Source organism: Chinchilla lanigera, unplaced genomic scaffold (genome assembly GCF_000276665.1).
Source record: "Chinchilla lanigera isolate Chin_1 unplaced genomic scaffold, ChiLan1.0 scaffold00046, whole genome shotgun sequence".
NCBI classification, from domain to species: Eukaryota; Metazoa; Chordata; class Mammalia; order Rodentia; family Chinchillidae; genus Chinchilla; species Chinchilla lanigera.
Window position 1 is genome coordinate 4934573 of NW_004955447.1, and position 14488 is coordinate 4949060.

Here is a 14488-nt window from a genome sequence, read left to right on the forward strand (position 1 = left end):
ATGTTCCAAATATACTTCCATCCCCCATGACCCTTGTCTTCCAAAGAATCATGTGTGCGGTGTTATTTCTGTTCATCATCTCCCAAAATACCGGTTCAGTACATTCTCCTGATCTGTTATTTTCTTTCAGTTATTCTATTAACCTGAGATGGGAATCATTATCAGCATTAACAACGGCAACAGCTGGAAATTACACTAGATTCCCCCCCCACCCGCAATAAAACCTCCTATGTCCAAGCAATTTTATCTTCTCAGGAACACCAAAGCCAAAAGTACCTTCAAAATATCTTTCAGGTTATGCGTTTAGAGTTGTAGAGACAAGGAATTTTGAAACAGAAAAGGATGCAAAAAGATAAGCAGTGGTACCTAGGTTCACACACTTAATTTCTTCTGTGATTTTGGAAAAAGTGGCCATGCTCCTGTTTGTGGGAAAGATGGCCACAGTCATGTTGGTACCCAATGCAAAGTTTGCAAACCAAAACGATGCTTTTCCGAGTGCTTCTGTTTGTAAACTGCGAGCAGAAGTGTTGGTGAACCAAGGTGCCACTGTCACCATAAACGGCTAAAGTGGGAGATCTGGTGCTGATGAACGCTGGGGCAGGAAGCTGTACCGAGACAAAACAACCGGGTCAAGGTGAGCTTTAATTCCGCAAAGAGGTTGAAGGTGTCCTGTAATTTGCACAGGAAAGAAGTGAGAAGTGTTTGGTGCACGGAGTTGCTAAGGCTCCATTCCGAGAAAGGATTGAATTTGAAAGCTTGGAGAAAAAAATACTAAGCAGACATTAGTAAGAAGTTTCATGTTCAGAGCTGGACAAGTGGGCTACAGAAAGTGGTTGAGTTCTTCTGTGAAAGCTCAGGGGTGTGATGATTCTGTAGTTAACTAAAGGATGATGTATGTCTCATCTCTGCCTTCAAAGTGCTCAATGTGAACCCGGACAGAAAAGGTGAATTGTTGTATATTTGTATTTTATGTCTAGTCTTCAGTATAACAGTACTGGGAAGGTCTTATCATCTGCACTTTACAGATAAGAGAACTAAGCTTCTGAAGTTAAGGTCCCCAGCTGCAATGACAGTGGAGAGGTTCACAGCCCTGTGGGTAGCTCCCGACGCATGCTCTTTCAACACGATTGTTCTCCTTGGCAGGAAGACTCAGCTGAGATGAAGCCTGTATGAATTTTTCGCTCCTATAATGTTTAAATCCAAAAGACCATAAATTCTCTGTATTAAACTAAATCACTTTCTCTTAAGCAATACATTGGATTTACTTGTTATGTAAGGATAACAGAAATTTCAAAAATTTCTTCCTGATTTCCTCATTTCCTGGTATCAGCTTCTGATGGGGAAGGCAGCAGTAGAAGCAACCCTAACAGACAGCGAAGAAGTGACTGGATGTGCTCGTGTATGTTTATTCAGCATGAATGAACTGTAGTTGGAGGAAAGATGTGGTAGAGTATGCTTTTTGAGGGAAGTTTTTTGAGAAAGAAAGCAGTATGAGCCATCTCTAAACTTGGGAAATGAATAAATGCAGCACTCTTTGATCTTCCAGGTAATTTAGATTATTAATCATTACTCGGAAAACATAGCACCACAGTACGTACTGTAGGAGGGGCTAAGCGAAATGTCTCTCCCTCTCTCTGTCTCTCTCTGTCTCTCTTTCTCTTTCCATCCTGTGTGTGTGTGTGTGTGTGTGTGTGTGTGTGTGTGTGTGTGGTCCTTCAGGCAGAATAATCAAATTTAGAGATGTAAGAGCAACAAACCTAGACAGGACATGAATCTTCAAAACAATGACTTTCCCAGAATATTCTAGTTTCAAGTATCTCTAGTATAACTTAAATAAACCCAAATTGGATGTTTTTTCTTTCTATAAGGTAATTTGCAGATTTTTGTGGCATGCTTAAAGTTTATATCTTACAATATTTAATTGCAAACTTTTAATTCTCAGATTTACCTGTCTTCCAGTCTCAATATAAGGTTTCCCAATATATTGAAAATTGCTAAAAGTTGGTCGCAGATGTCTGCTTCCTCCAGCCATTCCACAAAGAGACTGCAAAGAAGGGCAAGGGTAATCAAGAAATGACTAATGGAGAACATCACAAAATATCGCACACTGTTTGCTGATTCCATGACCCCCTGGCGCAGGGTAATCCAAAAGTCACACTTGCGTGGCACCACATCCCCAGACCTCACATGACACCAGGTCCCACTCCTGTCACTGGCAGACACAGCACAGGGCTCAGAGCTGAGGGGGCACTGGTCAGCACCCAACACTCAGGCCTCAGGCTAGCCATCCTCTTTTCAGGCTTGGGAGAGTAATTCACCTTTGACTTCTTCAATCCAACATAACTAGAGTTTGAAATACATTCAGTGACAACTGTAACAGATTGCAGTAAAGCCTACTGAGACGATGCCCTTATTTTTGGAGCTGGCTCTGCAGTTTCTGGTCCTCTTAGGCAGCTCTCCTGGCCTGGCTGTGGGTAGGAGCTTTTGAAGAGGACCTCCCTTTGCGCTTACCTGAGGTCAGCGCCAGGAGGACACCAGGAGGCTCTGGAGTTGGAGGACTTGGCTCCAGTCCTGGGTCCGTGGCTCACTCTGTCAACTTGGGCAAGTCTCTTCCTCATCCACATAATGCGGATAATAACAGTGTTCAGTACAGATGGCTGAGTGAAAAGCAAATTAGCTCAAAGACAAAAGAGTTCATACTTGGTGCACAGCCAGCAAACAATAGCAGTAGTTATTCTTGTTCTTTGGAAGATTGTATCCTCCTGACATAAGAGCTTTCCACAAGGAAACAAACTCTGGAAAATGCCACAAGAAGAAAAAACTCCCTTTGAATAACTCACATGCAATTTTCTTTTTTTTTCCTCTACCAGCTTTTATATAGAGTACCTTTAAAACTATTGCAAAAGTTTCCTGGCAAATGTGAGGCTTTCTGGTGAATACACCTTCGTTTTCTTTTATTCACTGATTCATTGAACAGAAACCTGCTGCCTGTGTGTTACATGCAAAGAACCATGCTGGTACTGTAAGATGTGGAAACGTAAATCACTGTCTCTGTACCCAAAGCTTTGCAGGTTAGTAAGGAAACGCCATATTTGCATAAGTAACTATGCTACGGAGTGGAAGCTACAAGAAGGATAAGAAAAACTCAGAGGAGGAGAGGTTAATCTGAGGACACAGAATTATCCTCAGATTATTAGGAGGTGTTATCTGCAATGGGTGGAGAAGGATAACTGTGGCTCAGAAAAGCAGAGCTAGTAGAATAGGGTAGTGCAAGGTACCACAGGTAAAGTCTGAGTTAAAGATAAAGGTTGCTTTTAGAAAGTGTCCTCTATCCCATCCTTCGTGTGGCACTCTCACCATAATTATGAAAAAAGCAACCAGATCTGGAGTTTTCACGCATGTTTCGGACTTGTCAGCTGTCGGGAGCTCGTCTGGTGTTATGGTGGAAACTTCTGGAGTTTCATCTTCCCTCTGCCAGTTTTCAGTAGCGTAGGAATCTGATGTTTGCGGGCTCAGCCTGGAAACACCCGCGGTGGAACGCGGAGACTGTTACAAAAGGGCCGGGAAGCAGCTGAGAGAGAAAGGCAGCAACCTGGGAAAACAGCTGCTTGGGGAAGGACAGCTGCTGGCTGGGTGTTATTTGTTTATTTGAGTTGTCAGCCTCTCCCTAACGCTTTCATTAAACACCCAGCTAACCTTCAGTGGCCCTGTAGGACTTGGGCTCAGTCCAGCTGTCAGCATTTCAAAACCATCCAGCAGAAAGAGGCACTGCCCTCAAAGGGAGTCCTTTGTTTAGAGCTAAGGAAACAAACTCCCAAGGTAAAGCTCTACAAATGCCCCAGAGTGCAAGGTAGGAGCGATGTGTACATCACTAGGCCTCTAAGGTGATGCAAACAACAATAAATCTATAGCAAAATGACTTACAGGTTTGAATTTTTGTAAGGGAACTGGAACAGTTTCTCCAAAATCGCTGGGAATTTGGAACGCCACCAAAGTGACAGCAAAAGACACTGTTTTGATGATGTAAACTTTAATATGCTGGGAAACACAACTTCTGGGTCTCAAGGAAGCTCATTTATACATAAAATGCACTCAGCAATAGTTCACATTTGCGTTTTTTGTTTGTTTGTTTGTTTTCGGTTTTCCCCATCCAGTTTGTTCCTTAGCACAGACCCCGTTTTTACCAGCTCCTGTCCCCCCTTTCTCAAAGGCCTCCAAGAGGTACCTGAAGACCCCTGATTAAGACAAATCCCAGACTTACTTCATGAGGTTGATTTAGAGAGAGGTATTGAAATTTGAATTAGAAAGAAGAAGCTTCTCAGTTATTATGATCACACAGATTCTGCTTATGTTTCTCTTTCAGCTCCTCTCTCCCCAGAAAATCTAGCCTTTCGAGGATAGAACTGAGGCCAGGTTCAGCTGCTGTCCAGCAGGCACAGTGCTAGATGCACACCATCGTCCACAGAATGAAAACCTTAATCCTACCCCATCGCCAACAAGTTAGAAACCGCCAATAATCCACTGTGGGTGGATCCTACCCGGGCACTAATTACAAACCAGACCTCTTTCGACAGCCAGTTACTGCTTACTTTTCTTCTTTTTAAAGCTCACCTCGTTTCTTCCCTTTTCTCTCGGTTTCCTGTTGCTTCTGTTTTGGACTTCCCTTCTAGATGCGAACAGGGTGACCAGAAATCATTAAAACGATGTTACTCTTGGGGAAAAACATATCTTGCAAAATAGTACAATTTCTAGCATGAAAATTTAAACCACCAAATTTTGGATTTCCTTATTTAAGCACAGATGAAAGTATATTTTGGGTACTAAAAATTTATTTATTTCTTAAATGTTGCCCAAGATCTTATATTTAAGGCTGTTACCAAATAGCTCTATAATTATTATGTAAGTTATCTTTAAATCAATTATTTGAATAATCTACTGCTATATTTTCAAGGAAAGAAACTGAAATAACATTTGAATCGCACTAACAAGGAGACAGTGAAATTGAGTGGACAGAGACACGGACCTTAGAGAGAAGACCTGCGTTTAAGTCTCAGTTGATTCTCATCCTCATGCAGACTGCAAGTTCACAAAATGTCTCTGAGTTTCAGTACCCTCTTTTAGTACAACAGGAATCAAAATAATTCTTATTTGACAGAGTAATTGTGAGGGTTAAACTAGATAATAAATATTTTGGTTCCTTATAAAGACCCATGAATTCCTGATAGAGCTAAAGAAGTCATAACTTGTTCTTTGGTCTCTGAAATAGTGACCTGTGTGTGTGTGTGTGTGTGTGCGTGTGTGTGTTCTGCATATAAGAGTTGGTTTTCCTCCCCTTCCTTCAGCATTCCTTTGTTTACTTTTCACATCCAGCTTGTCTGTTCTCCAACAGGAGCCACCAGACCTGCACTCTAATGACACTATTATCACCACGTGGATATGAGGGGTGCTTTAAGGACAACTCTGGTGTTACAGATGGCAGCATGCTCAGCTGTGCCCGACTTTAAAACTGCACAGATGTCCAAGAGTAGTTACGTTCCCTCTTCTTCCTGGGCCTCATCTCCAAGCACTTTAACTTTGACCTGATATGGCAGCATTACCTCACTCTTTCTTGCTGATTTACTATAGGCGTCGCAATCAACAACAATTTAGAAATCTTCCTCTCTCCTAAATCCCTAATGCCTCCTCCTTGGGCCTTAGAACTCCTTTAAAGATACTCAAAACAAGCTAAGACTTTTGATGCCACTGGGAGAGCTGAGACCCACCAGCGATTTCCCATAAAAACATACTCAGCCCTTTGTACGTGTTCGGTCCTTCCAGCCTTCTGAGGAACATAGCAGTATCTTTGCTCTACAAGTCAGGCTCAAGTTTGCTCAGTACGCTTTTCAAGGTTGCCCCGTTCATGAGCAGCAGAAGAGGATCCAGCTCAGGATGGAGTCGGGGTTCCCCTCCCTTCTCAGAGCCTCACTCTGTGAAATTCTCAGATGACATCTTTCACTCTGAGCACCAGACATCAGGAGTATCCGAGGAGATTTTTTAAAATATGAGTTCCTCCGTGCTCACTCAATCAGTGAGACCAAAAATCTGAGACAGGAGCTCCAGAATGTGTAATTTGTTTTTAACTTAGCAAAAAAATCTGTTGTGCTGTACTGGTTAACAATCAATTGTATTACACCTTTGAAAAATTTCCTATTAACATTTTTCTATTTAGTGATATGGTCCTATTATAAAACATCTCATTAATACACAATTTCTTTCTTTTTGTAATAACAGGTGGATGAGATATTTATTGATTCTGCCCTAAACAAGCACTATATCAAGAATCAAGTAGTCAGACTGACGTAAGTATGTTTGGGCAAAGGTGGAAATGACCCTGCAGGACAGAGGACCAAGGACAAGGGGACCCTTGCATATTGTTTCTCTATGGACTTGGCTCTTGGCTAGGATTCTCATCACCATTACCTCCACTGCAGTCTCCAGACCCAGGGCTGACCACCAGTTTTTATTTTAAAAAATATTCAGTAATTTGAGGCTGGGGGAAAGTGATATATTGAACTCCCGAAGGGACAGTTACACCAAGTCACACAACCACAACTAAACTCCATCAACTGATTGTGAGGCCTGGAATTCAGGCCTACAATCTACCAAACCTCACACCTGCAGGAAAAGCAGCAGCATGTGCAAAGATGTATGCTTTTCAACAGATATGTCATTTCAAAAGTATGAAGAAGGCAAAACTGGCTACAAAATGAGATCGTAAATTGTACATGTTCTGAAGCCCTGGTGACAAGAGGCATGCCTGAACGAGAAGATGTCCCTGCTGAAATAAGTATTCTTTAGGTTGTGCGGGAGGGGAGACTCCTATCAGCAGCAGCAATTGCTCAGAGGCTTCAGTTACATTAGTTCAAAAATCACATAGCACAGCACGTATGTCATAGACACAAACCCACGAGCCTGTATGAGCCTGAACTCATCTTCTTAAAGAAAAAGACTATGTTCAGAGATGGCCTTATTTGGAGGAAATGACAACCACTTTTATTCCCAACAGACCACTGCTGCCTTATTGGCAGATTTACTTAGAATTTAAAGTTCTTCACATTTTTACTGATAATTAATGACTTCCATCAGGATTTTCTAATATTATCAGGATTATTCAGGAGATATAAAAGCATAGGAATGCTCAAACTTTCTAGATTTCATGCCCTCTGTTTTCAAATTCTGGTTCACTGTAGCATTCCAACAACATTATCATAATTTTAAGAATTACTGTGGATTTACAGCTCTTATCATTATATGATTCCAGTAGGGATCCAGAGAAAGTCTATCTGGTGACCAGTGTTAATTACTGTGATGCAAGGTTATCTGTACACCAATCTGACATTGAATTGTCATTGTGTATATCTTCATATCCCAGAACCTAAATGGACTGCAACAGCTAAAATATCTCAGAATTGATATGATTTCCTTGTGTAGCTGAAAGATTCAGTAGCTTAGCTATTCTACTGTAAAAAAAAAGAGAGAGAGATGGTAGATAAATATATATTCATTTAAATTTTATAAGAACTTCTAATAACAATTTTTCTATTTTAAAAGTATTTAAAAATTCAGTTCCACAGGTGAAGGAAATTAAACCCATTTATATTAAAAATTCAAGAAACTGAGCACATTTAATCTGAAGGAGACTGGAAGAGTATTTGCTATTGCTTTCTTGAAGTATTTTATATGGAATAGGGAATTGATGTTTTATGTAAGTCCCCAACTGGTAGACCTAAGACTTATGTCATGGAAGGTCATCCTCTGAATACGCACCTTTCCTTGTGTGTCACAGTCCAGAAGGAGACAGTGTGACTGCAGACATCATCATGGTATTCCAGTTCCCATCCACCGGGCAAAGGGCAGTGAGAGAGAAGGAGATCCACAGCCTCTTGAATCGGAAGATAAGGACTAGAAGAGCCTTGCCAATAAATGTCTCATCAGTTCAAGTTAATGGTGAGTAGGTGGCTTTCTATGGGATGTAAAGTTCTTCATTAAGTCCCATTTTGTGTAATCACAAATTCACCTGTCATTATTTTCATTCCAAATAATAGCTAGAGCTCATGCAGACGAGGGCTGGGGATGTAACTCAGTTCGGTAGAACACTTGCCTAGCACACACAAGAACCTGAGTCAGAGTTCCAGCACCACAAAAATTAGAAAAAGGATGAATAGAATTAGTATGGAACAACCCAATTTAAAGAAGTGATAGTACTAGGTTTTGCTGTTCTCTAATGAGAACATGTCTGGCATATCAAGTGATTTCTCTAAAACTAGTTGATTGGCATTCATAAGGACAAAATTTTATTACCAGCAGAGGGTTAATCTGACCCAGCCACTGCCTCCATGATTAAGCAGGTGAAAATACCAGGAGTTAAGCAATATCTGTAATACAGGAGAGGATCTTCTGGAAAAAAAAAAAAAACACTGCCCCTATTGCCTTTAGAAAGTATGCATTGGCTGACTGTGGTGGTGAGGCCTATAAATTCTAGCTACTCAGGAGGCTGAGGCAGGAAGATGCACATTAGAAACCTGCCTAGGCATTGAAGTGAGACCTTGTCTCAACATAAAAAGGGCTGGGACTCAGTGGTGGAGTGCCTGCCTAGCATGTTCAAGGCCCAGAGTTCAAGTTTGATTTCCAATACCCCGCCACCTCTCCCCACACACACACATAAAAGTTTTGTACGGGGTCACGTTCTGAAGTTTTTAACTTCTTTCCTGTGGACATTTGAGAAAATAGTAGACCAACTTTGGAGCCACAGAAGCCATCAGATAAATAATGCTTTAAAAATCACTAAACAAGGAAAAACTCTCCTGCAACCACTGGCCCATGATTTCACTTTTCTCTGATTGCCCTCAGCTCATTACACTGCCATCACTTGCTGAAACAGCAGAGAAGTAAATTTACTGGGCCCATCGCTATGCTGTCTACATAGTTAATACATTTATATTCCAAGGAAGTAGAAGAATTCAACTTTGTAGATGTAATAATCAACCAAAAAGGATATGGAATCTCAAAAGTAAAAGGAGCTTAGGTCTCTAATTTCTTTTTTTCTTGTTGTTTTTTTTTTTGGTTTTTCTCCGGTACCGGGAACCAAACTCACAACCTTGCGCTTGCCAGGCAGGTGCTTTGCCGCTGAGCTAAATCCCCAGCCCCAGGTCTCTAATTTCTTGATAGGCTTTAAAAAGGGGCTCTGTGTTCAACCACATTTACAAATTCTATGATACTGGTCTCTTGGAGATCCAACCCTTAGATTAGTATGTTAGAGATTCTGAGGAATCTGGTCAGACAGAAACCTGTTTACCCTCGTACGCCAAATTGCTTCCTCAGCATCTACTTTCAGCAAGTAGCCAGGTACAGATTTCTCCCACAAACCCCAAAGCATGCCAGATCTAAGAGAGTCAGAGCAAGTGATTTGCATCAAACATGACACAGGACGCCCAGCCTCCCAAGGGTCTAGCTGACTCCTTGCAAGGAAACCTCAGCAGGAAGGGAGGTCCTGAGGTCGTGGAACAGGCAGGAGTTTGCTGATGCGACAGTCAGCTACTCAGGGAGCAAAGCTGTGGACCTCTCCCAAACAGGAAGGAGGAGCCTATCAACTGCTTAATCCACCTGCTTTGTTAGGTGGTGAGGCGCGTGAATCTGGTTGGTGAAATGCGGCAATTCTGATAAGTTACATGACTCACGCTACATAATTGCCAATGAAGAGTAAATCTTCCAGGAATCCAAAAGCCAGATCTGAAACTAGAAATGATGCATGAAGTAGTCATCAGGTGCCTGGCCTTGTATCTTCTGGGCTGAGCTTATGAGTGTCCCCTTACTTCAGAGCCTATAGTAGATCAAAAGATCAGATGTGCAGATGCAGAACCTGATTTAAGAGGAACCTAATTCTACCTCCACTGAGTCACAGGAGGACCTAGATAATTGGCCCGTACCTTTGTGCCCATTTTCATGTCTGTAAAATGCAGTGATAATGTTTATGCTTCCCGAAACCACCGAACGATTGTGAGAATGTACAAGAGAATAGAAAGCATAATGTGAACACAGAGGTTACATGGTTACATATGAAGCTATTAAATTGTGTGTGTGCTTCAAGAACCTGAAGCCATTAGTGTGACGGGTAGTAGAATAAACTAGCCTGGAAGGCTCCAGAATTCTCAAATGTGGGGTATTTACTAGTTTAGGAAAGACCCTTAGAGTAGCATCTTTAAGGCAATTCTTAAATAGGCAAAAATATTGTTCTACAGTGATATGTAATCTTGGAATTTCCAAAACAATTTTAAATTTAAAACAATAGAGATTCTAGGTCAAACTTACAAATAACACATAGTTTAAGATTCATCCAAAATTTATCAAGAAGCTATGTTTTGTTTTGAGGAATAACCATGGGAGGCAGGTCCTTCACTAGATATATGTCAAAGCAAAGCTAAAATCAGCTTCACATTGCAAAAAAAGAAAAAAATAAAGGGCAGACAGGAAGAAGTAGGGAGAGATTCTTCAAATGAGAAAGGGAACATGAGATGGGGGAGGGAAAGAAGGGAAAAAGGACTTAGAAAGGACAATTGAAAAATGGAAATAGATCATTTTCAAATGGTAAAGGGGCAAAGAGTTGGAGGGAGCAGGTAGGGACAGGAAAAAAGGAGACAAAAAGAAATAAGACACGTTATAAGGTACAAATTCCCCAACCCTAAGTGTAAACATTACGTACTGCAAACGTGCACCGATAAAAAGCACGTAATTAATAGAAACATCGCTGGCTGTGGTGAGGCCTCAGTTTAGGTGATGAAGGCCCTGCTCCAACCAGGGCGTTTGCAGCAAGTAAAACTGAACAGTAACTCGATTTCTCCAACTCAGAAGTGGCAGGGTGTGGTCACCATCAAGACTGAAGCGTTAATATTTCCATTCACTTGTGTACCTGGGACGTAAAAATGCTAGGCAAGAAATAGAAATCTTTAAGAAATAGTTATTTATCTATTGGTAGTTTACCTCCGAGGATGTTCATTCTCCCTAAAAATTGAATTCTAAGAATCCAGTTGTGCTTATTACCATTACACTCACCCTGATATCACTCCTGGAAGTGGTGACTTTCATGTTGCTGCAACTGAGTGGATGAGGTTTTAACTAGAGAATTTTAACATTATACTGTTTTCCATTACTAAGAACAAATTCAACCAGTAATGAAGCAAGAAATTTACTGCCTTAAACTACATTTGACAGAGCGCCTTCTATAGGGGAAGCACTGGGATTGTGTCTTCAGCAACTGATTCTTCACCATGCAGTGACTTGGAAATGTTGCATGGTTGTTTTTGAATTGACTATTTTGAAAAACTCCCCCTTCCAAAGGTTCATTGTTGCTAGTTTCCCGTGTACAATTAACAGAAAGTTGGGGCTGCGGATTTAGCTCAGCGGCAAAAAGCGCCTGCCTGGCAAGCGCAAAGTCGTGAGTTCGGTTCCCGGTACGGGAGAAAAACCAAAAAAAAAAAAAAAAAATTTACAGCAAGTTAAGATGAAATGCTTATTTTGCACCATGGGGAATGGAATTCTGAAAAGGTAAGTCTGAGAAATACAGCACTGGAAGAACGAGATAGTTTATTACCATCTGCTCATTAAGCCTTTTTTAACTTGACATCCAATACAGTTTTCATATAACCTCATTTATTTTTTTCTCTTCCATTAATTAAAATTGACAAAAGTGGTATATATTCTCTGAATAGATTATATTTTTAAATATGTGCCCAAGTTTAAGTGTTTGTGTTTCCATTCATCAGCTTCCTAACTGTTGGAAATTGACAAAATTTAATACTAAATATCGTTCAATAATTGACTTTTACCAATACTCAGTGGATATTAGATAAAAATACACCACAGCTTACTATTCAAAGAAGCATTTTGATGTTAAGAATCTATGATTTAGAAATAATTTAGGTGATAATTTTCAATTTTTTCCTCCTAAACCCCTTCACAAAAGAAAAAAACAAGGCTTCTATGAAATCCCAAGCAACAAAAGAGACAAAATGAGACTTGTTCACCATGGTGTGATCCAGGCCTGGGCCACCTGCTCCTCCACCTTTCCTCTCACCTGCAGGGGCATCCAAAGAGACTCTGCCCTGCACCATTGGGAAAACACAGTTCTGCATTAATGGAAACTGTGTGTGAATTTTAATCACCCACTATTTGTGTCTGACACACTGCTTGAGTCATTATTCACCTTATTAGAGGTTGTCTATCAATCTCTACAAAATGAACACTTATGTTGCTCTACCCAATGGGTGTACTGACTGATCTACATTGTCTAGAAGCTCTGATAATTCCTGGTCATTGAGACCAAGTAAGAGAATATCGAATTATCATTCTTTATTCTATTTTGTTTTTCAGCAATGAGCTCATCAACAGGAAAGCTAACTTTCCAAGCATGTAAGTCTAGTTAGCTTACCTAAGTAAGTTAAATTTCCACATCAGCAAAGATGTCTTCAAAGATCAGCTAATCATTTTCCATTTATGTCCCATGTTTTCCTTAGAGAAAGATAATTGAACAATAGATAGAAATTCTGATTTTCTAACTCTAAAATTGATTTTTGAATTCATGTTAAACATTTTACAAGGTAATAATTCTGGAGAAATTTGAAGAAAGTGCATACTTCTGGTTTGGAATGAGTGGACTTGTTTTTCTAAATTTTTAAAGATTCTATGAAATGTGCTTTCTGGAGAGAAATAGAATAATGAGAAAATGAGACAGCAATAAACCCCATTATCTAAGACTGGCTATTTAAAATATACTTAATAGTGTCATATTCGTAGCTGACTTCAATTCACTTCAGCCTGCATTTTGAAAGAAAATGGCAAAGAATTTGAGCAGTGGTTCTTATGTATTTGTCATTCCTTCATATATTCATTCAACAAATATCTTTAAATATCTACCAAATACCAAAAGTAAGTCAGGAGCTGGTGGTAGCATTGTGAATAATATATGATTGTATTCAAAATTATAATTTCAAGGTAGGGAAAGACAGGATAAATTTGTACTACAGCAGTGTGATAAATGCTTTGACAGATAAAGCACATACTGCTATGAGTATCAATAAGAGACCATATTAAATGAAGTAAATCAGACACACAGCTTGAATATCACATGATTTCCCTTATATGAAAAGTTAATATATGAATAAAACATGAAATGAAAGACAGGCAATAGAAAGAGAGAGAAACAGAGAAAAAGTAAGTTGTTGTAATCTAGATATGTTTCTGTTTTCCAACATGATAGAGAGCTCGCTTTGCAGCATTTCTAAATCTTTGGATGTGTTAAGCTCCTTTTTTTTGTTCTGAGCATGGTCTATTTGGAAAAAAAAATAAATTCCCAGAATAGAAAAATCTATGAAGGTAGAAAGTAGCTCAGAGGTTGCCTAGATTTCAGGGCAGCAATTGAGACATGGTAGCTGGTGAGTACAGTGTTTTTCCTTGGGATAACAGAAATGATCTAAATTTGACTTTGGTCATGGTTGTACGACTCAGTCAATATGCTAAGATCTACTGAATCATACATTTCCAGTTTGTAATTTGAATAGTATGCGAAGTTTAGTTCAATAAAGTTGTTGCTTAAAAAAAGAAAGAAAGTTAACAGGGTCTTGAGACAAAATGTGATCCTGAAAATTGGACAGAAGTGAGGCCATACAGCTAGTGACCAGCAGCGAGTGCCCAAGCATGGGAAGTGGTCCATGAAAAAGTCTGCAGGCAAATGGGAGCGTAGTCACCTCTCATAACTGACACAGCCTCGGAAAGACTGGGACATGCAGTGCTGGCAGCCGTGAGAAAGGGCTGTGGTTAGTAGTAACTGAGGACCAGACCACAGGGAAGCATTTTGCTTTGTCAGAAGGACAGCGCACTGTCACCGAAGGGCTCAAACATTTCAGAAAGATCACTCGGGTTCCAGCATGGAGAATGAATCAGCGCACAAGACTGGAAGCAAGGCAGGATGTGAGAAGTTCTTCTATTCCTCCAGCTGAGGGAAGATGGTAGTCTAAGCTAGAGTCATGGCAGAGCATTTCAACTTCTAAAACTGCTGGCCATGCCATGTTTGGAGTGTGAGCCATACCAATGAAATGAATTCTCTTTTTGATAATTAGTTGGAGCAAGAAATAATCCTACCATTTTTTAGTTCATACTGTGCTCTAAATGGGTTTAATTCTTAGCAGGAATCCTAAGTTTGATGCATATAATGAGCCAGGCATGGTGGTGATTGTAATCCCAGCACTTGGGAGGCTGAAGCAGGAGGATCGTTGTGAATTCAAGACCAACCCAGGCTACAAAGTGAGCTCAATGCCAATCTGAACTGCCTAGTGAGACCCTGTCTCAAAAAAAAAAGACAAAAAAAGATGCATATAATGGAATGCTGGTTTATTCCCATCAAAAGACAACATGATGTTTACTTATAAACTTGGAGACTTTCATCCTGAAGAGTGAA

General features: G+C 40.2%; 1 protein-coding gene across 1 annotated transcript in view; it reads left to right on the forward strand.

Moving 5' to 3' along the window:
• LOC102010210 (transmembrane protease serine 11A) overlaps window positions 1-14488 on the forward strand; it is a 50561-nt gene that overhangs the window by 18641 nt on the left and 17432 nt on the right. Inside the window, exons 4-5 of the mRNA XM_005392828.1 lie at window positions 6271-6338; window positions 7826-7986. Coding sequence (XP_005392885.1) covers window positions 6271-6338; window positions 7826-7986 — 229 coding nt within the window. The remainder of the gene's footprint in view (window positions 1-6270; window positions 6339-7825; window positions 7987-14488) is intronic.